The sequence below is a fragment of the Salmo trutta genome, chromosome 12 (assembly GCF_901001165.1).
Source record: "Salmo trutta chromosome 12, fSalTru1.1, whole genome shotgun sequence".
NCBI classification, from domain to species: domain Eukaryota; kingdom Metazoa; phylum Chordata; class Actinopteri; order Salmoniformes; family Salmonidae; genus Salmo; species Salmo trutta.
This window is the reverse complement of record NC_042968.1, coordinates 79,890,566-79,910,938: the sequence shown is the minus strand read 5'-3', so window position 1 is coordinate 79,910,938 and position 20,373 is coordinate 79,890,566. Positions and strand designations below refer to the sequence as shown.

Below are 20,373 nucleotides of genomic sequence, written 5' to 3'. Positions count from 1 at the left end.
TTTTTACATAGATTTTTAGTAAGGCACTTAGTACATCATAGATACAAAATGGCTGAAATTAAAATAGAGAATGTGTATCTGGGAGTGCACCATTCTCTACAGTCTGTTTCGAGGTGGATAAAGGACTCCTACTGGAATTAGAGGAATTTCCAGAAACTTATTTCAAATAGATGGCCAGTTGAGGCAATGAAATAAAGACACTTCAGCAACATGTCATTGTAAGAGCAACAGTGTACACTTAGTCGCCATGACTGGCCACATACGTCACAAGCGCTCTGAAACAGCAATCACTACAAATACAATACACATATTTATAGGTATAGACGAGAAGCATAGTTTTATAAAACATGACTTCACAACACCATCCAGCACATTTAATGTTAACAGGCTTGGGAATTCTATGCACAGGACTTAAAAGATACATTCAACTTCATACAATAGCATCAAACTACTACAAACAATTACTCCAGTAAATATAATTTGTGATATAAAATACATGTAGCAAGTAAACAAAATGGGTATAAAGAGCTGTGGCATTTTTTTAAGGATATACTGTGTAACTTAATGCCTGGAGTCTTACATTGCATAAACAGTTTGGCAAGACTATTTAATATTGTATTGAGTAACATTAAGTTGAACACATCAGTACATAAGAGATGAATATAAGTATACACATCAATATTATTCTATCTTGAACATGACATTGGTTATTCATTTTTTAAGCATAAGGGTGTGTGGTTGCGTGTGTGCGCATGAGCGTGTGTGTTTTAATCACCTGTGTAACTTCTATGTCTTCATGGTTTGTGTGCCCCCAGGTAATGCTTGCAAGACAACTACTTGTTTCTTCTTGTTTTATTGGGAAGAGGATCACAAGCACTGAGTCCTTTGGAGTATTCCATCAGTTTGTGCAGGGGACAGAAATGCATAGTTTTCCCCTCTCTGCCTTTACACCTAAGAGACAGAGAGTAGATTAAGATTTGCAACGATACTTCAGTCTTTGTGTTATCTATATGGATTGTGTGTGTACTCACTTTGTCCAGAGTGCCAGGCCACACAGAGACAGGACCACCATGGAGATAATGACCACGATGACCAGCACACAGACCACCACAGCATCTGACACAAAACCAGGAGGTTGCTCTATATCAAGGGAAAGAGATGGGTTCAAATATCCGTTCTTACAGGGGGAAATGTATCTACAGTATGTCCAAACGTGGAAGTGCATTGATCCAGTAATTAGTATGATATTTTGGTTTTTATGTAAAAGTGAGGAATTTGCATGGAAGAGGAACAGGCAACTCTATAAATATAAGAATATACTTTCTGTATGGAGAAATGTTTTACCACAATGTTACCTGGGTGACAGAACCAACGACTCCAATCACTCCAGAAGCCTCTGTCAGCACAGTAGTGGTGCACCCTGGACCTGACCCGGAAGCACTGGGCTCCATCCATTGAGAGGAAAGTGAGGGTCATCTCCCTGGTTATGTTCCTCTGCTTCTGGTGACAGGAACAGTATCAGATGAGGAAAACTTCTGAGAGTTTCTATAACCAATAACAATAGAATTTGCTTCTTCAAAGCATCATCTCAGTACCTATCAATTATTCAATAATGTTATGCATCAAAACATTATGAAAGGTGTGAAAAGATATAGGAATATATGAACTCAGTTAATCCAGGCATGTCATAAATACAGGGCGCAGTAAGGGCATACCAACAGCTGCTGCCCGCCTACGCCCTCTCTGGTTTCCACCTCATACTCCAGGCAGTGGGTGGGGATACTTTCGTGGGGTAAGTCCCAGTGCACCTGGAGCCTCCTGTCTAGACCAGCCTCCAGATGCACTGCCTCTATGGCTGCAGGCTTCACTGCAGAGTACACACAAAGGAGTCATGTTTTCAAAGAAAATTTAAAATATGATGTCATTACAAGTGTCGGTGGGTGTACTGAGGCAGAACAGTTAGTAGGAAAAACAGTTACGCAATCCTCTTGGAGGGGGGAACACAACACCCTGCTACAGTCAACTCCCTGTGGCGTGAAAGAGGTATGTGACTGTCGGTGCGGGTAAAGATGGCAGAGAACATTACTGTTTACTGGGAATTTATTAACTTAACATGGTAATTGTGGGGAAAAGGGGCAGGACGGAACCAAAGCAAAGAAAGTAAAAGTTAGAGTCCCCTCTCCTACCTACCCACCTATCTTAACACCACGTGGCGCGATACCCAAAAAACATGGGGTGATCCACCCAGGTCTTACCTAGTGTGCATAGACAGAGTACATACTAATGGTATATGTATGCCCACAGGCCTCTTGCCTAAGCACTCCCAAGGTGCCTTCCCCTTCCCCCCTGGGAACAAATGATACAGAGTAATACAAACTTAAAGTGACCAATTTCAATAATCAAAAACAATGAGTCCTATTGGCGCAGTTAGAAAATACATTCAACAAAACTGTGTCTGCGCAACAACCAACACAGGACATCCCAGAAACACTCTCTTCCTCAAAGGAACACTGGCTTTTCAAGCTATGAAGGAGTCGGTAATTGCCGACAGCTGTATCCCCTAACGAGAGGGCGGGATCAGAGCGCCAATCTGCAATGGGGCCGACCAATCAGCTGCTTGGGGGAATCCAGGAAGCTATTTCCTGAAATACACATATACACAAACAAACCCAAAACACAGAAACTGGGGAACGTAACACGTCCACTCCAAAATCTGCAAACTCCCAGTTTGCATCAATAAAAACCAACGCGCATCCCCAGTTACTAAAGTAGATGATATCTGTTTGGATATGTTAACACTGATTAAAAGACATTATGGAAAGGAACTGTATGGGCAGTTTAACAATATTTATGGAAAAGAGCAAATATCCAAACAATAGCAGTACTGCATTGAAAAGGTGAGGCATATCATGGCCTGATGTGAGTGTTACCGTGGTTCTGAACTTGCAGGGAGAAGAACGCTGACCTCAAAGCCACCTTGGGGGAGGAGCTGTTTACACATATGTTGAAAGCACTGAATTCTGGGAGAGATTCCCTGGTGAATGTGCAGCCAGTCCTGACCCCATTGGACTGGATGTACTGAGGGCACTCCTCAGCCTGCTCCATCTCCCGATGCCTGGAGAAGCACACAGACACCCACGAAATGCAATTTGGAGCAGCATTCACAGAGATTATATTAATCCAGTCTACACAGGTACAGACATGTATGTAGTTCATATGGCAGGAGATATGTTATGATGAACACAATGTTATGATAGGGTGACATACCAAAAGTACAGACTGTGCTTGGAGTGGGCTGGCTCCTCTAATCCTGCCTCCCAGGTGCACTCCATGACCTCCTTCTGATAGAACACGCAGCCAAATCCCTGGACCCTGGAGTCAACTGGACCTGGTAGGAATTCAAAAGAGATGAAGGGATTCATAGATTATCATGATGGTGCCTGTAGAGAATTCCGTCCATACAGCACACCCCATCATTGATAATTTCCTATATATAGGATAATGTGAGGAAAGAAGTCTCTCCCTCTTTCTGTCAGGCTATTGGTGTCATTTAATCTGAACCAAACAACTCCATATCTGCAAAAGCATATTGTCCCCTGACCTCACCTGTGTTATTGGGTTGCAGGACCATCTCTGTGAAGGGGCTCTTCAGCTCAGTGCCGTTAGTGCAGGCTCCCTTCAGTACGGTTGAGATCCGCACCCTGACCTCTTTCTCCAGGTCAAACTGAGCACGGTACCATGTCCGTACAGTCCTGATCACCTATTCATACACAGACAATATTACATTCATGTTATTCATACCTCAGGCACTTGGTCACCACTCTGGTCTAACAGCTATAGACACAGATCATATTGAAAAGATTTGGAAAATCTGAAAATGTATTCATTATTCTCTCATGAATACATTGATGAATTTGTCATTCCTACTACCCCTAAAAATACTGTTGGCTGTTTTACAATTACAGGGAACACCACAGTATAATTTAATGGAAGCTAAATGCGGTTATGTCTAAGCAACCACAAATCTAAACAGAGCCAAAGGATAACATTGTACGGAAATATTCCACCATGCGCATCATCACTGGCACACTTTGATCCACCCCGCTTCCCTGGCTCCATGTCCTGGCAAACATCACTCCCCCCACATATCCGGAGACGCCAAACTACCCACAGAATGATTGGAAAGATCCACAACGCCCCACAACTTCTGCTCCATAAGACCTCCTCAACCCACCAAAGATATGCCTCCCATTATGTTAGCCAATCTGGGAAGACCCTCAACACAGCAGGACAGGAAGCAATTGCTTGGCTAAGGGACTCTGCCTTCTCTAAATAAAATACAGTGCCTTGCAAAAGTATTCATCCCCCTTGGCATTTTTCCCATTTTGTTGCATTACAACCTGTAATTTGAATGGATTTTTATTTGGATTTCATGTAATGGACATACACAAACAGTCCAAATTAGTGAAATTAAAAAAATAAATAAAAGAAAGTTAAGAAAAAAAATATTGAAAAAATATATATAAAAAAAGAAAATTAGTGCATGCGTATGTATTCACCCCCTTTTCTATGAAGCCCCTAAATAAGATCTGGTGCAACCAATTACCTTCAGAAGTCACATAATTTGTTAAATAAAGTCCACTTGTGTGCAATCTAAGTTTCACATGATCTGTCACACGATCTCAGTATATATACACCTGTTCTGAAAGGCCCCAGAGTCTGCAACACCATTAAGCAAGGGGCACCGCCAGGCAAGTGGCACCATAAAAACCAAGGAGCTCTCCAAACAGGTCAGGGACAAAGTTGTGGAGAAGAACCGATCAGGGTTGGTTATAAAAAAAATATCAGAAACTTTCAACATCCCACGGAGCGCCAATAAATCCATTATTATAAATTGGAAAGAACATGGCACCACAACAAACCTGCTAAGATAGGGCCGCCCACCAAAACTCACAGACCAGGCAAGGAGTGCATTAATCAGAGAGGCAACAAAGAGACAAAAAATAATCCTGAAGGAGCTGTAAAGCTCCACAGCGGAGATTGGAGTATCTGTCCATAGGACCACTTTAAGCCGTACACTCCACAGAGCTGGGCTTTACGGAAGAGTGTCCAGAAGAAAAAAAACATTGCTTAAAGAAGAAAATAAGCAAATACGTTTGGTGTTCGACAAAAGGCATGTGGGAGACTCCCCAAACATATGGAAGAAGGTACTCTGGTCAGATGAGACTAAAATGTTGCTTTTTGGCCATCAAGGAAAACGCTATATCTGGCGCAAACCCAACACCTCTCATCACTCTGAGAACACCATCCCCACAGTGAAGCATGGTGGTGGCAGCATCATGCTGTGGGGATGTTTTTCCATCGGCAGGGACTGGGAAACTTGTCAAAATTGAAGGAATGATGGAGGGCGCTAAATACAGAGAAATTCTTGAGGGAAACCTGTTTCAGTCTTCCAGAGATTTGAGACTGGGCTTGAGGTTCACCTTCCAGCAGGACAATGACCCTAAGCATACTGCTAAAGCAAAACTCGAGTGGTTTAAGGGGAAACAACTATGGGAAACCACACTTTTTGTCTTATTTGTTGTTTGTCCCCCCCCCCCCTAAAAAAATGTCATACTTTTGCAAGCCACTGTAAATGGGGAAATATTAACATTACTGGTCTTGGCAGGCTGTTTATGGATGGTGTACCACATTTTTTTCTATTATTCTGTGTATAAGAATATAGTGTCCTTGGCCAGGGCCTCAGTGGCCTTAGGACACACAGTCCTGACAGACAGGCAACACTGTACAAGTGTTTCTAGAATAACCCTCCAGTGTGTCAGGTACACATTTGGCAATGTCTAGTTATGTGTCCAGTGACTTACAGTCCATCTGTTCTGGTATGTGTTGAAGTATTCCAGGTGGTATCTCATTGAGCAGTCAGTCAGGTTGGTCAGGCTGACAGGAGACGTCCAGTGGATGTCGAGCTGCCCAAGGTGGCCAAGGTCATCAACCCCAACATTCTCAGGAGGATCCACTGAAAGTCAATGAGGTACACAGTATTTCCAGGTCAAAGGTTGATAGAGCAAAGGCACCAAGCTTGCGGTAAGCATTAAAGGGGCAATCTGCAATTGGTATATCAATTTCTTGACTTTTTGTCACGCAGAGGGAGTAGTGGGTAGTATTTTGGTCAGGACGTGGCAGAAGAAGTCTGTATGTGTTGTCTAGTATGTCTGTTTCTGTGTTAGTCTTGTGACTCCTGATCAGGAACAGCTGGGGATCGTTGTTCCTGATTGGGAGTCATATATTTAGGAGTATGTTTGTCACTTGGGTTTGTGGCTGGTTGTGCTAACACTGCTAGTCTTTTGTTTGTAGTAAGCCTGTCGTGAGTTCGTGTTTTTGTTTTCCTGTGTATGCTTTGCTCTTCTATATTAAAAAGATGAGTATCCACATTCCGTCTGCAGTTTGGTCCATACAACACGGCTTCAACTATTGTGACAGAACCACCCACCTAAACAAGACCAAGCAGCGGAAAAAGGAGAGGAACGCTGAGTACATGGACTATGGTGAGAAATGGACCTGGGAGGAGATCTTGGAGGGAAAAGGCTCCTACACTTGGGAGGAGATCCAGGCTGGAAAGGATCGCCTTCCATGGGGACAGGTGGAAAGAGAGAGGGAGGAACGGCGAAAGGTTGGTGAGGACCGGGAACGCTACCGGGGTACACGACTGGCGAGGAAGCCGGAGAGGCACCCCCAATAATTTTTTTGGGGGGGCCACACGGGTAGTTTGGCTAGGCCAAGGAAGAGCCATAAGCCAGCTACCCGTGATTATGTGGAGGAGCGTATGGAGTGGAGGGCGCCGTGTTTTGCTGAGGTGCGCACTATCTCACCCATACGCACGCACAGTCCGGTGCGCACCATTCCAGCCCCGCACAGATGCCGTACTAGAGTGGGCATCCAGCCTGGTAGGAGGATGCCTGCGCAGCGCATCTGGTCGCCGGTACGCCTCCTAGGACCAGGCTACCCTACTCCCGCTCTACGCACGGCAAACATCAGATCCCTGCACAGCCCAGTTCGCCCTGTACCAGCACCCTGCTTGTACAGGGCTGCTAGTTCCATCCAGCCAGGACGGGTTGTGTAGGCGGTGCGGTCAAGGCCACCTGTGCACCTCCATGGCCCAGTCTTTCCGGTTCCCGCCTCTCGTGCTATCCCGGAAGTGAGTACCTCCAGTATGGCACGACCAGAACCAGCAACCCGGACCAAGCTTCCCATGAGTCGGCCTAGTCCTATTCAGCCTGTTCCCGCTCCTCGCACTAGCCCTAGGGTGCGTGTCTTCAGCCTGGTACCACCTCTACCAGCCCCACGCACCAGGCCTCCAGTGCGTCGGCCCAGCCTCAAGAGCCCGGCACCAGTGTGCAGTCCAGAGAATTCGGCACCAGTGTGCAGTCCAGAGTATCCGGCACCAGTGTCTAGTCCGGAACCGAGAGAGACTGCCTGCGACCCGGAACCAGAGGGAGCCTGCCTGCGACCCGGAACCAGAGGGAGCCTGCCTGCGACCCGGAACCAGAGGGAGCCTGCCTGAACTGAAATTGACGAACTGTGTTGTAAATGAGTCTGCCAACAGCATGGAAATGCGGGAACCTGCCCACGAGCCACAACTTGAGTCTGTCTACGACACGGACCCCAATGAGTCTGCCTACAACCTGGAGGGCAGGAGGCCAGAACCAGAGCCACCTCCAGGATAGGTGGGTTGGGGAGGGAGGGTGTAGCACAGTGCCGTCGTTGACGGCAGCCACCCTCCCTTCCCTCCCTTTTTTGTTTAAGGGGTATTATTTTTGTTGTTGTTGTGGTATTGGGGATTTTTGTGTTTTCTTTTAAGGTGCATTCCGGGGTCTGCACCTTTAGGGGGGGGGGTACTGTCACGTCCAGACCAGCAGAGGGAGTAGTGGTGTAGTATTTTGGTCAGGACGTGGCAGAAGAAGTCTGTATGTGTTGTCTAGTATGTCTGTTTCTGTGTTAGTCTTGTGACTCCTGATCAGGAACAGCTGGGGATCGTTGTTCCTGATTGGGAGTCATATATTTAGGAGTATGTTTGTCACTTGGGTTTGTGGGTGGTTGTGCTAACACTGCTAGTCTTTTGTTTGTAGTAAGCCTGTTAGCCTGTCGTGAGTTCGTGTTTTTGATTTCCTGTGTATGCTTTGCTCTTCGATATTAAAAAGATGAGTATCCACATTCCGTCTGCAGTTTGGTCCATACAACACGGCTTCAACTATTGTGACACTTAAATTATTTTTTCTTTATTTTTACTATTTTCTACATTGCAGAATAATAGTGAAGACATCAAAATGATGAAATAACAAATATGTAATCATGTATCATTTTTTAAAAAAGTGTTAAACAAATCCAAATATATTTTAGATTCTGTAACGTAGCCACCCTTTGCCTTGATAGCTTTGCACATTCTTGGCATTCTCTCAACCAGATTCACTTGGAATGCTTTTACAATGGTCGGGAAGGAGTACCCACATATGCTGTTCACCCCGCTACCATCCAGAAGGCAGGTCAGTATAGGTGCATCAAAGCTGGGACTGAAAAACAGCTTCTATCTCAAGGCTATCAGACAGTTAAACAGCCATCACTAACACAGAGAGGCTGCTGCCAACATACTGACTCAAATCATTGGTCACTTAGGTGTCCCGCTAGCGGGATAATTCCATAACATCCGGTGAAATTGGAGAGCGCCAAATTCAAATTACAAAATCGTAATATTAAACATTCATGAACATACAAGTGTCTTATATCATTTAAAAGCTTATCTTCTTGTTAATCCAACTGCGTGTCAGATTTCAAAAAGGCTTTACGGCAAAAGCATACCATGCGATTATCTGAGGACAGCGCTCCACCAAAATATTTTTTTCAACCAGCACAGGCTTCACAAAATCACAAATAGCGATTAAATAAATCACTTACCCTTGAGGATATTCCTCTGTTTGCAATCCCAAGGGTCCCAGCTACAACATGAATGGTCGTTTTGTTCAATAAAATCCTTTATATCAAAAAAGTTGGTTTAGTTGGCGCCATTGATTTCAGTAATCCACTCCAACATACAGACAAAGGAATCCAAAAAGCTACCGGTAAACTTCTTCCAAACAAGTCAAACAACGTTTCTATACAATCCTCAGGTACCCTAATATGTAAATAAATGATAATATTTCATACGGAAAGAACGGTGTTCAATAGGAAAGGAAAATAACAAAGAGCGTGCCCTCATTCACGCGTGCCGAAGACTACTTTTCCTGTTGAGCTCCCTTTGGAAAGATTACTATTACTTTTTCGTTTTTCAAGAAACAAGCCTGAAACCCTGTATAAAGACTGACATTTAGTGGAAGCCATAAGTACTGCAATCTGTGAAGAATTGTTATATATAGACCCATGGACTTGCATTGGAAAGGCCTGTGACCTCCAAAAAAAAGATGTCCAGATGGATTTTCCTCAGGTTTTCACCTGCCATATCAATGCTGTTATACTCACAGACATTATTTTAACAGTTTTAAAAACTTCAAAGTGTTTTCTATCAAATTCGACCAATTATATACATATCCTAGCTTCTGGGCCTGAATAACAGGCAGTTTACTTTGGGCACGTCAGTCAGATGGAAATTCAGGATACAAGATAATAAATGGATCACTAGTCACTTTAAATAATGCAACTTTAATAATGTTTACATCTTATACCATCTATTGCATCTTGCCTATGCTGCTTGGTCATCGCTCATCCATATATGTATATGTACATATTGTTATTCCATCCCTTTAGATTTGTGTGTATTAGGTAGTTGTGGAATTGTTAGATTACTTGTTAGATATTACTGCACTGAACTAGAAGCACAAGCATTTCGCTACACTTGCATTAACACCTGCTAACCATGTGTAAAATTTGATTTGATGTGCTGAGCACTTGTTGGCTGCTTTTCCTTCACTCTGCGGTCCAACTCATCCCAAACCATCTCAATTGGGTTGAGGTCGGGTGATTGTGGAGGCCAGGTCATCTGATACAGCACTCCATCAATCTCCTTCTTGGTCAAATAGCCCTTACACAGCCTGGAGGTGTGTTGGGTCATTGTCCTGTTGAAAAACAAATGATAGTCCCACTAAAGGCAAACCAGATGGGATGGAGAAGCGCTGCAGAATGCTGTGGTAGCCATGCTGGTTAAGTGTGCCATGAATTCTAAATAATTCACTGACATTGTCACAAGCAAAGCACCATCACACCTCCTCCTCCATGCTTCACGGTGGGAACCACACATGCGGAGATCATCCGTTCACCTACTCTGCGTCTCAAAAGACAAAGACGGTTGGAACCAAAAATCTCAAATTTGGACTCATCAGACCAAAGGACAGATTTCTACCGGTCTAATGTTCATAGCTCGTGATTCTTGGCCCAAAATTAGAAATGAGAAATTCGACCATGAAGGCCTTTTTCACACAGTCTCCTCTGAAAAGTTGATGTTGAGATGTGTCTGTTACTTGAACTCTGTGAATAATTTATTTGGGCTGCAATCTGAGGTGCAGTTAAAACCTGTTGGGGCTAGGGGGCAGCATTTGCACGGCCGGATAAAAAAAGGTACCCAATTTAAACTGGTTACTACTCTTGCCCAGAAACAAGAATATGCATAGAATTAGTAGATTTGGATAGAAAACACTCTAAAGTTTCTAAAACTGTTTGAATGGTGTCTGGGAGTATAACAGAACTCATATGGCAGGCCAAAATCTGAGAAGATTCCATACAGGAAGTGCCCTGACTGACAATTTGTTGTCCTTCTGTTGCATCTCTATCGAAAATACAGCATCTGTGCTGTAATGTGCCACTTTCTAAGGCTCCCATTGGCTCTCTAAAGCCACCAGAAAGTGGAATGGTGTGTCTGCTGTCTCTGGGCAAAGTACAACAGCTCTGTTTGTGAGTGGTCAGCCTGTGGACAGTGAGACTGAGATGCACGTTCACGAGAATTCTAAATTTTTTTCTTCCAGCCTTTGAGTGAATACAACGTTGCCCGGTTGGAATATTATCGCTATTTTACGAGAAAAATAGCATAAAAACGAAATGCGCTCGCGCGTCACCCTTCGGAGAGTGACCTGAACGCACGAACAAAACGGAGCTATTTGAATATAACTATGGATTATTTGGAACCAAAACAACATTTGTTGTTGAAGTAGAAGTCCTGGGAGTGCATTCTGACGAAGAACAGCAAAGGTAATCACATTTTTCTAATAGTAATTCTGAGTTTAGTGAGTCCCAAACTTGGTGGGTGTCAAAATAGCTAGCCGTGATGGCCGAGCTATGTACTCAGAATATTGCAAAATGTGCTTTGCCGAAAAGCTATTTTAAAATCTGACACCGCGACTGCATAAAGGAGTTCTGTATCTATAATTCTTAAAATAATTGTTATGTATTTTGTGAACGTTTATCATGAGTAATTTAGTAAATTCACCGGAAGTTTTCGGTGGGTATGCTAGTTCTGAACATCACATGCTAATGTAAAAAGCTGGTTTTTGATATAAATATGAACTTGATTGAACAAAACATGCATGTATTGTATAACATAATGTCCTAGGAGTGTCATCTGATGAAGATCATCAAAGGTCAGTGCTGCATTTAGCTGTGGTTTTGGTTTTTGTGACATATATGCTTGCTTTGAAAATGGCTGTGTGATTATTTTTGGCAGGGTACTCTCCTGACATAATCTAACGTTTTGCTTTCGCTGTAAAGCCTTTTTGAAATCGGACAATGTGGTTAGATTAACGAGAGTCTTGTCTTTAAAATGGTGTAAAATAGTCATATGTTTCAGAAATTGAAGTTATAGCATTTTTGAGGTATTTGTATTTCGCGCGACGCTATTCCACTGGCTGTTGACTAGCCCAGGGAAGTTAACTCTAAAGAACTTATCCTCTGCAGCAGAGATAACTCTGGGTCTTCCTTTCATGCTGCGGTCCTCATGAGAGCCAGTTTCATCATAGTGCTTGATGATTTTTGCGACTGCACCTTCATGTCTTAAAGTAATGAGGTACTGCCATTTCTCTTTGCTTATTTGAGCTGTTCTTACTATATTATGGACTTAGCCCTATTTTTGGTAAAATACTATCTTCTGTATACCACCCCTACCTTGTCACAACACAACTGATTTGCCAAAACGCACAGTGGCGACCTGTCATTCAGGGCAGTTTTGAGCCCCATATTTTTTGCTAAAAATATATTCTTTCTTTTTGGGGGGGGGGGGGCTTTTATGCCCCCTTTATTTATCCTATGGTTCTGACTTGGTGTACAGGGAGAACACTGTAAGAACGGCCCATGTTCTGTATTCTGTCACTGTACATTTCAAAAGTGCTAAACAAATAATTATATTGACTACATCTGTCCTAACTCGCTCATTAATTTCTTAATCGAAATTACGGATTGCCTCTTGTCCGCTTGTCGTCCCCTTATGCCATAATTTGTACATCTCAATTGTCATTAGAAACCACATTTGTTTAAGCAAGTCAGCCATTTCACCTATGTTTTTTTAAAAGGCAGTAAATGAGGCTGAATGAACTGTTTCGCTGCCAAGCAAGGCTCCGCTGATAGCCAGGTGTAGTAGTGGTAAGGTGTTGGGACAGCTTTATTTAGGCCCTAACAGTTTGTGAACACTGTTTGTCACCATTATAGTGCAATTAATGTATTGTTTAGTGTTGTGTCCTGGCAACCCATCATGATGCACACCTGGCAACCCTCATGGTGCACACCTGGACTTCATCACTACCCTGATTACTTCTCCTTTATCTAGCACTCATTAGCATCATTCTTCAGACAGTATTGGTTTAGTTTTCATGTCCAGACACTTCTCTTGTTTTGTAATGCTCCATGTTCGTTAGTATTCAACTCACCATTTGCACCTGCTTCCTGACTCCCTGCGTCTACGTTACAGAATACTGCCTCAGAAATGATGGAGCAACAGGGTCATCTACTCCACCAACACCACGACCAGCTGGCTCTACATGAACATGAAGGAGGTCCTCCGCATTTTCCACCGCCTCAACACCACCAGCAAGGTTCTCCATACCTCTGATCGAGGGCCTCTTAACACGGGTCGTCACAGTGAGCCAGTCCCCCAACCTACCTAGCCGTCCGCCCAGGTCAACGATGCCTGACTTTCCCTTCCGGAGATGTATGATAGTACTCCATCGAAAGGCTTCCTACTCCAGTGCTCCCTCTCTTTCGCCTATCAGACGGTGGCCCCCACCACGGAGAGGTCCAAGGTTGCCATGGTAATTTCCCTGCTGACCGGACAGGCGTTGGAGTGGGCTACGGCGGTCTGGGAGAGAGGAGAGGATGAGTTGGGTTCCTATGAGTGGTTCATGGCTCTGTTCAGGGCGGTCTTTGACCATCCTCCAGAGGGCAGAGAGGGAGGTGAGCTACCTTTTCAACTCCAGCAGCGTGCCCAGACAGCTGCGGAGTACACCCTCACCTTTCGGACTGTGGCAGCCGCCAGTGGATGGAATAAGCCGGCGCTCCGCACTCTATTGCGCAGTGGACTGCGCGAGGAGGTCCAGAAGGAGTTGGCATGTCGAGATGACAACCTATCCTTGGACGCTTTCATCCCGACGGCCATCCGTCTGGATAACCTTCTTTGGGAGCGTCAGTGTCCACCTCACTACTCGCTTCCCTCCTTTGGCTGTCCTGAGGCAGAGCCTGAACCCATAGAGGTGGGGGTCATGCACCTCTCCGCGGCATCGCCGGAGACAGCTGGGGTTCTGCCCCTATTGTGGCCAGGAAGGGCACCAGCTTCAGTGGTGCCCGGTGTGGTCCTAACCTGGGGTGCACTAGAGCAGAGGGGCGGCCCGTGACCTTCCGTCTCCCAGTGTAGGCATGAGTATTCCATCATCACTTTCCTCCAAATCCTTTCTGGTGTCAATTTCACTGGCTGGCTATCCCCCATGGATCTCCCCCTTTCTGATGGATTTACCACTAATCTGGTTGTTGTTGACAGATTTTCAAAATTATCCCTCCCTCTGGTCTACCTACCGCTCTCCAGGTCGCTGAGGCACTTTTCCAGCAAGTCTTCTGGCACTATGACCTTCCGGAGGACGTCGGTTCCGACCGTTGTCCCCAATTCATATTTTGGGTCTGGAAAGCCTTTATGAAGAAGCTGGGGGCCACAGTCAGACTCACATCCGGGTACCGGCCTCAGTCTAACACGCAGGTGGAAAGGACCAACCAAGAGCTGGGGAGGTTCCTGAGAACCTTCGTCACTCCTCCACTGGGCTGACTCCCTTCCAGTGCATCCTGGGATATCAGCTGGCCTTGGCTATGTGGACTCCGAGCCAGACCGAGGCCTCTGCAGTTGATGAGTGGTTCTTGCGTGCAGAGGATTTGTAAAATGCCACCCACGTGAGGCTCCAGCACACTGTCTACCGTCAGAAGGATCAGGCGGATGGCCTCCACAGTAAGGTTCCCACGTTTCATCCTGGTGATCGCGTCTGGCTCTCCACCAGGAACATCCTACTCCACCTGCCCTGCCGGAAGCTGCGTACTCCGCACAGGGAAGGAATCGGGCCCACTCCCCCTGCCGGTCCTGGCAAATGCTCCTCAGGAACCTCCCCAGCTCCTGGTTCATCCTCTCCACCTGCCCGTTGGACTGAGGCCTATACCCGGAAGTAAGGCTGACCGTCACCCCGAACTTCTCCATACCCGTGATGTGAATTGGGGTCCACGGTTGGAGACGATGTCCTCTGGAAGACCATAATGCCAGAAAACTTGCTGGAACAGTGCCTCAGCGGCCTGTAGAGCAGTAGGGAGACCAGAGAGAGGGCTGAAACAACAGGATTTGGAGAATCTATCCACAACCATGAAAATGGTGGTGAAACCGTCAGTGGAGGGGAGATCAGTGTCAAAGTCAATGAATAGATGAGACCAGGGACGCTGAGGCACGGGAAGGAGTTTTCCTGCTGGAGCGTGCTGAGGGGACTTAGTTTGGGCGCAAACAGAACAGGAGTTGATGTAGCGAATAACGTCCTGCGCCAAGGTGTGCCACCAATACTTTTTGTAGAGCGATTGTATAGTACGGGTGATCCCAGGATGTCCAGCGACGACAGCTGTGTGTGCCCAGGTCAACAGCCACTCCCTTATCCCCATGGGAACGTAGTTGCACTCAGGAGGACAGGTAGAGGGTGCGGGTTCCCTCTCCAGATCCTGGCAAATGTCCACATCTACATCGCAGACCACAGGGGCTATGACTCGAGAAGGAACAGGAAAACAGGTCCTCCGGCATTTGGGTGACCAGTCCATGATTCTCATCCTCGACCATGAGATGGTGGGGTTATGGCGTTGGAGCCATGGGAGGCCGAGGATGATCTGGTAAGCTGGTGCCCTAATGATGAAGAAGGGAATGTTTTCCTGATGAATGGGCTCCACGGTGAGGATGAGGGGTGTGGTGATGTGTGTGTGATGGTTCTGGATCCTAGTGGCTGATTATCAACAGCATGAACCAGAAACGGAGAGGAGAGCGGGTATGAGGGGATGTTCAGAGATGAGGCAAGGGTCTGGTCAATAAAGTTCCCCGCAGCACCGGAATCCACTAGCACTGTAGAAACAGTACATGAGGAACAGCCAGCTAGTGTGATCAACACTAAAAAGTGTTTGGCAGAAAATTATGAAGATGGGACACTTACACCTGCCCCAGGAGATGGAAGATCACATGACCGTCCCTCTGCTGTCATGGATCCCGAGTTGGGACGTACCGGACACTGCTGAAGTTGGTGCCCCCCTTGACCACAATAGAGACAGAGCCCCAGCTGTCTCTGTCTGCATCAGATGCTGCTACTGTCCAGAAGGTGAGCGCGTACTGGGCAGTGGTCTGGTCATCCTGCCGTAGTTGGAGTAGGCGCTCACCCCTCTCTCTGCCCTCTGGTGGATGATCAAAGATACCACCTGAACCCCTCATACGAAGCCAGCTCCTCCTCTCCTCTCTCCCAGATGCCCGCCCAGTCAGCAGAGAAATAATCGTGGCAACCTTCGACCTCTTGGTGGTGGGGAATCCCATCTGGTGCGCAAAATAGAGGGAGCACTGGAGTAGGAAGCCACGGCATTTAGATGAAATTCCATCATATTTATCCCGGAGGGACAAATGGGCATCGCTGACCTGGGCAGACAGCTGAATGGACTGGTGTGCTTGCTCGCTGGGTCGACTGGTGGCAGAGTATCCTACGCTAGTAGAAGGCAACGCTACTCAGGTATGTTTGAGACGTTGAAGACTGCGAAGAACCTCTTTCATAGCCGTCCCCAGTTGAGCCAGCTGATTGTGGTACTGACGAAGTAGGTATCCTTGTTCGTTTACCGTCTGGGAGATGTCCTGATTTCCTGCTGCTTCCATTTGTCGAGGCAGTATTCTGTAACGTAGACGCTGGGAGTCGAGAAGCAGGTGCAGTTTAATAATATAGTAATAATATAATGAACGATACAAGACAAGAGTAGTGTCTAGACATGAAACACATAGTTCCATTCCCCAGGCAGTATTGACTAAGCGAGTGACGATATAGGGGAGGTAATCAGGGAAGTGATGGGGAGGTAATCAGGGAAGTGATGGAGTCCAGGTGTGTCTCATGATGAGGTGCAGGTCCGCTTAACGAAGGAAACAGGTGTGCGTAATGATAGTAGTCAGAGCCAATGATTAGTAAACCGGCGACGTCGAGCACCAGAGAGGAGGAGCGGGAGTAGACGTGACAGTCACAGACAGCTGATGTGGACTTCAGTGCACAACACAAGCAAAGGGAAAAAGTGAGAGGAGGAAAGTGGGTAGATGTGAGAAGGAAGTATATATATACAATGAGCTGTTTGTATGTGGCTGCTATGAAAGTGAACTGTTTGTGTGTGATCAGGGGTGTATTCATTGTGCCGATTCTGTTGAAAAACATTTCATAAACAGAAGCAAACGGAACGAAACATGGATAAACATACCTGAATTTGTCCAATAGAAACTCTCATTTGCAACTGTTGGACTAATGATTACACCCTAGTTCAGGTAGATGCAGGCAAGAGTGTGCAACACATGTGTTGCTGTCTGTCACCTTGATTACTCAAAATTCTCTCAACCTGTGCACCTACATTGTAAACTTTCATTCACAAGTTAAGTTGTAGCAACCTCGTGATGGGTATAGGAAAATGTGAGTATCATGTAGTAGGCTAAATCTATTGATGTTTCATTGAGCTGGGTGAATGGAATATGAATGACAGTCATCCAATATGCTGTAATAGAAATAAGGTCATGCTCATAAAAAAAATAAGAAAATCTTCCCTCATCTTAAACGGCACAGACCGCCACTGATTTATTGCCACAGGGGCCCACCTCTTGCCTTCAGAAAGCATTTATACCCCTTGACTTATTACACATTTTGTTGTGTTACAGCCTGAATTCAATATTGATTAAATATTTATTTTTTCTCACCCATCTACCCACAAGTGAAAACATGTTTTTAGAAATGTTTGCAAATTTGTTGAAAATAAAATGCAGAAATATCTCATTTACATAGGTTTTCACACTCCTGAGTCAATACTTTGTAGAAGCACCTTTGGCAACAATTACAGTGGTGAGTCTTACCCAGAAAGTCTCCAAGAGCTTTCCACACCTGGACATTTGCCCATTATTCTTTCCAAGATTTTTCAAGCTCTGTCAAATTGATGTTTTGATACACCATCCAAAGCGTAATTAATAACTTCACCACGCTCAAAGGGATATTCAATGTCAGTTTTTTTTCTTTTTTTAACCATCTACCAATAGGTGCCCTTCTTTGTGAGGCATTGGAAAACTTCCCTGGTCTTTGTGGTTGAAACTGTGTTTGAAATTCACTGCTCGGCTGAGGGACCTTACAGATAATTGTATGTGTGGGATACAGAGATGAGGTAGTCATTCAAAAATCATGTTAAACACTATTAATGCACACAGAGTGAGTCTATGCAACTTATTATGTGACTTGTTAAGCATATTTTTACTCCTGAACTTATTTAGGCTTGTCATAGCAAAGGGGTTGAATACTTATTGACTCAAGATGTTTCAGCTTTTCATTTTGAATTAATTTGTAAACATTTTTCATAACATGATTCCAATTTGACACTGTGGGGTATTGTGTGTAGGCCAGTGGAAAACAATCTAAATTTAATTCATTTTAAATGTAGGCTGTAACACAACAAAATGTGGAAAAAGTCAAGGGGTGTGAAAACTTTCTGAAGGTATTGCAGATAAGGGGAGGAGTTGATACTCAAAGTAAAGTACATGGGATCGATCTGAAATAATCTGGTAAAGGTCTGTTAATATATAGTCTGCATGGAGGGATTCTGCCTCACATCCATGACCTTCACAACAATTTATTTGGGACCACCTTTTGTTTTGAGATCAATCTGATATAGAATGGAAATCTGCCTGGGATTACAAGTTACTAAAGTAAAACAGTGATGAATGAATAGAAATACACCTGTAGAGACTAACCTGTAATTTCCTGTGGCTTGATGCACTGACTCCAGTCAGATATAAGCATTAATATGGCTGTCAGCCACCACCATTTTTTACTCTTCAGCATTCTCTTAACTGGCCCCTGGAACATCATGAGAATTGAATTGTACAATTTAGTATTGATAAATCAATCACATATCATATCTTATCATGAATTACATTCTCAGCAAACACCAGTATAGTACAGTAGAGTACAGTAAAGTATGGAATCTGAAGGGTATGGAAGGATCTTGATAAACATAATATTATGTAGATGAAAACAATAACATGCATTATTTAAAATGCATGTGTAATTGTCTTGATATAAACCTCAGGTACAGTGCCTTCAGAACTTATTCCACATTTTGTTGTGGGATTAAAATGTATTTCATTGTAATTTGTCAACCATCTACACAAAATACTCTGTCAAAGTGGAAGAAATCTCCTTTACTTTCTGAAGGCACTGTACCTTTTAAGTCTTAATAATGTGAAGAAAATACATTGCTGACATGCACAAGTTGTAATCTATTGTACTGTATGCCATTGAATGCTCTATAGAAATCAATATAAATATACTGTTATTAATGTACAAAGTAAATGTTTTCAAGCATGTACAGTAGAGAATGCATAAACTACACAGTGAACGCATGCTTTTAAATCCAAGCATGTGTTTATGAAGGCTACCCACAACTTGTACGTTCACTTTAGATCAACAGTTTAGTAGAATATAAAGATGATAACATTGGGATACAATACAGAGAGAACAGAGAAGATAAAAGTGCATATCCACAGACAAGGAGTACTTACTGTAAATCGAGTGAGAGAGCTCCTGTGTAGATGTTTGACAGCCTGCACCATCTAATCAGGGCTGTGCGAAGTGCCTGCTTTTGTATTCTCTGGTGAACTACAGCGCAGCAGAAGCAGCAGGTAAAGACTACAGTATGTCTCAGGGGTCATGTATTGATGTCTCAGGGGTCATGTATTGTACTCTGTAAGTCTGGATTCTCTACCAAACAAGGAAGCTCATATTAAGGGTGAATCTGCAGTTTTGTCAGATTCCTGATGAACAGCCTGTGAGTGTGGTCATGGATGTGGTTCTGTGGAAGGGGAGTCAACTCTGCTGTTGCTCTGACCTGGATGGGTGGGGGTTGCAGGCTGAAGGTTTCTCATACTAACGGATGTTTTGTTTCCCTTTTCCCACGAATCATATATATATACACACATTCTAAGTGGCGAGGGGGGGGCAGGTAGCCTAGCAGTTAAGAGCATTGGGCCAGTAACCAGAGGGATTGGGTTAAATGCAGAAGACAAATTCCGATTGAATGCATTCAGTTGTGCAACTGACTAGGTATCCCCCTTTCCCTTCTCTTTAGCCCGTTTGTGCACAAGTATCAACCAGTCATCAGCCAGCCTTGATCCAATTTCAGTTACTGGCACTGGAGTTATGTTTCCAAAATGTACACTTTACTGTATTATGACAAAAGAAGTTTCACAAATTGTGTGGCGCAGTTGGTAGAGCATGGTGGCTGCAACACCAACGATCAGGGGTTCAATTCCTACTGGGGCCACCCATATAAAAAATATACAGTACCAGTCAAAGTTTGGACACATTTACTAATTCAAGGGTTTTTCTTTATTTTCTACATTGTATAATAATAGTGAAGACATCAAAACTACGAAATAACACATATGGAATCATGTAGTATCATTAAAAAAGTGTTAAACAAAAATATATATATTAACAGGTATGCTTTGTTAAAAGTTAATTTGTGGAATTTATTTCATTTTTAATGCGTTTGATCAATCAGTTGTGTTGTGACAAGGTAGGGGTGGTTTACAGAAGATAGCCCTAGTCCATATTATGGCAAGAACAGCTCAAA

At 44.4% G+C, this 20,373-nt stretch overlaps 1 protein-coding gene across 2 annotated transcripts; it reads right to left on the bottom strand.

Moving 5' to 3' along the window:
• Window positions 1–297: 297 nt before the first annotated feature.
• On the bottom strand, window positions 298–19,546 carry LOC115204329 (interleukin-13 receptor subunit alpha-2). Of its 2 annotated transcripts, none has more exons than XM_029769816.1 (10): window positions 19,301–19,546; window positions 18,491–18,596; window positions 5,865–6,016; window positions 3,607–3,760; window positions 3,268–3,388; window positions 2,931–3,115; window positions 1,716–1,867; window positions 1,356–1,497; window positions 1,032–1,140; window positions 298–951 (listed from the first exon to the last, which is right to left on the bottom strand). In XM_029769816.1, the coding sequence occupies exons 1-10, from the start codon at window positions 19,349–19,351 to the stop codon at window positions 834–836; spliced, it is 1,290 nt and encodes a 429-aa protein (XP_029625676.1). In that variant the 5' UTR covers window positions 19,352–19,546; the 3' UTR covers window positions 298–833. The 2 variants fall into 2 exon arrangements, with proteins under 2 accessions (XP_029625676.1, XP_029625675.1); XM_029769815.1 differs by having other exon boundaries at window positions 1,356–1,500; window positions 19,301–19,543.
• Between the last annotated feature and the right edge of the window lie 827 nt (window positions 19,547–20,373).

Excerpts from the sequence above, each read along its gene's own strand:
- LOC115204329 (XM_029769815.1), bottom strand. The coding sequence starts at position 19,351 with ATGGTGCAGGCTGTCAAACATCTACACAGGAGCTCTCTCACTCGATTT. Across the intron at positions 3,761-5,864 it reads CATACCAGAACAGATGGACT|GTGATCAGGACTGTACGGAC; the intron begins GTAAGTCACTGG and ends GTGTATGAATAG. Across the intron at positions 1,141-1,355 it reads TCGTTGGTTCTGTCACCCAG|AGCAACCTCCTGGTTTTGTG; the intron begins GTAACATTGTGG and ends CCCTTGATATAG.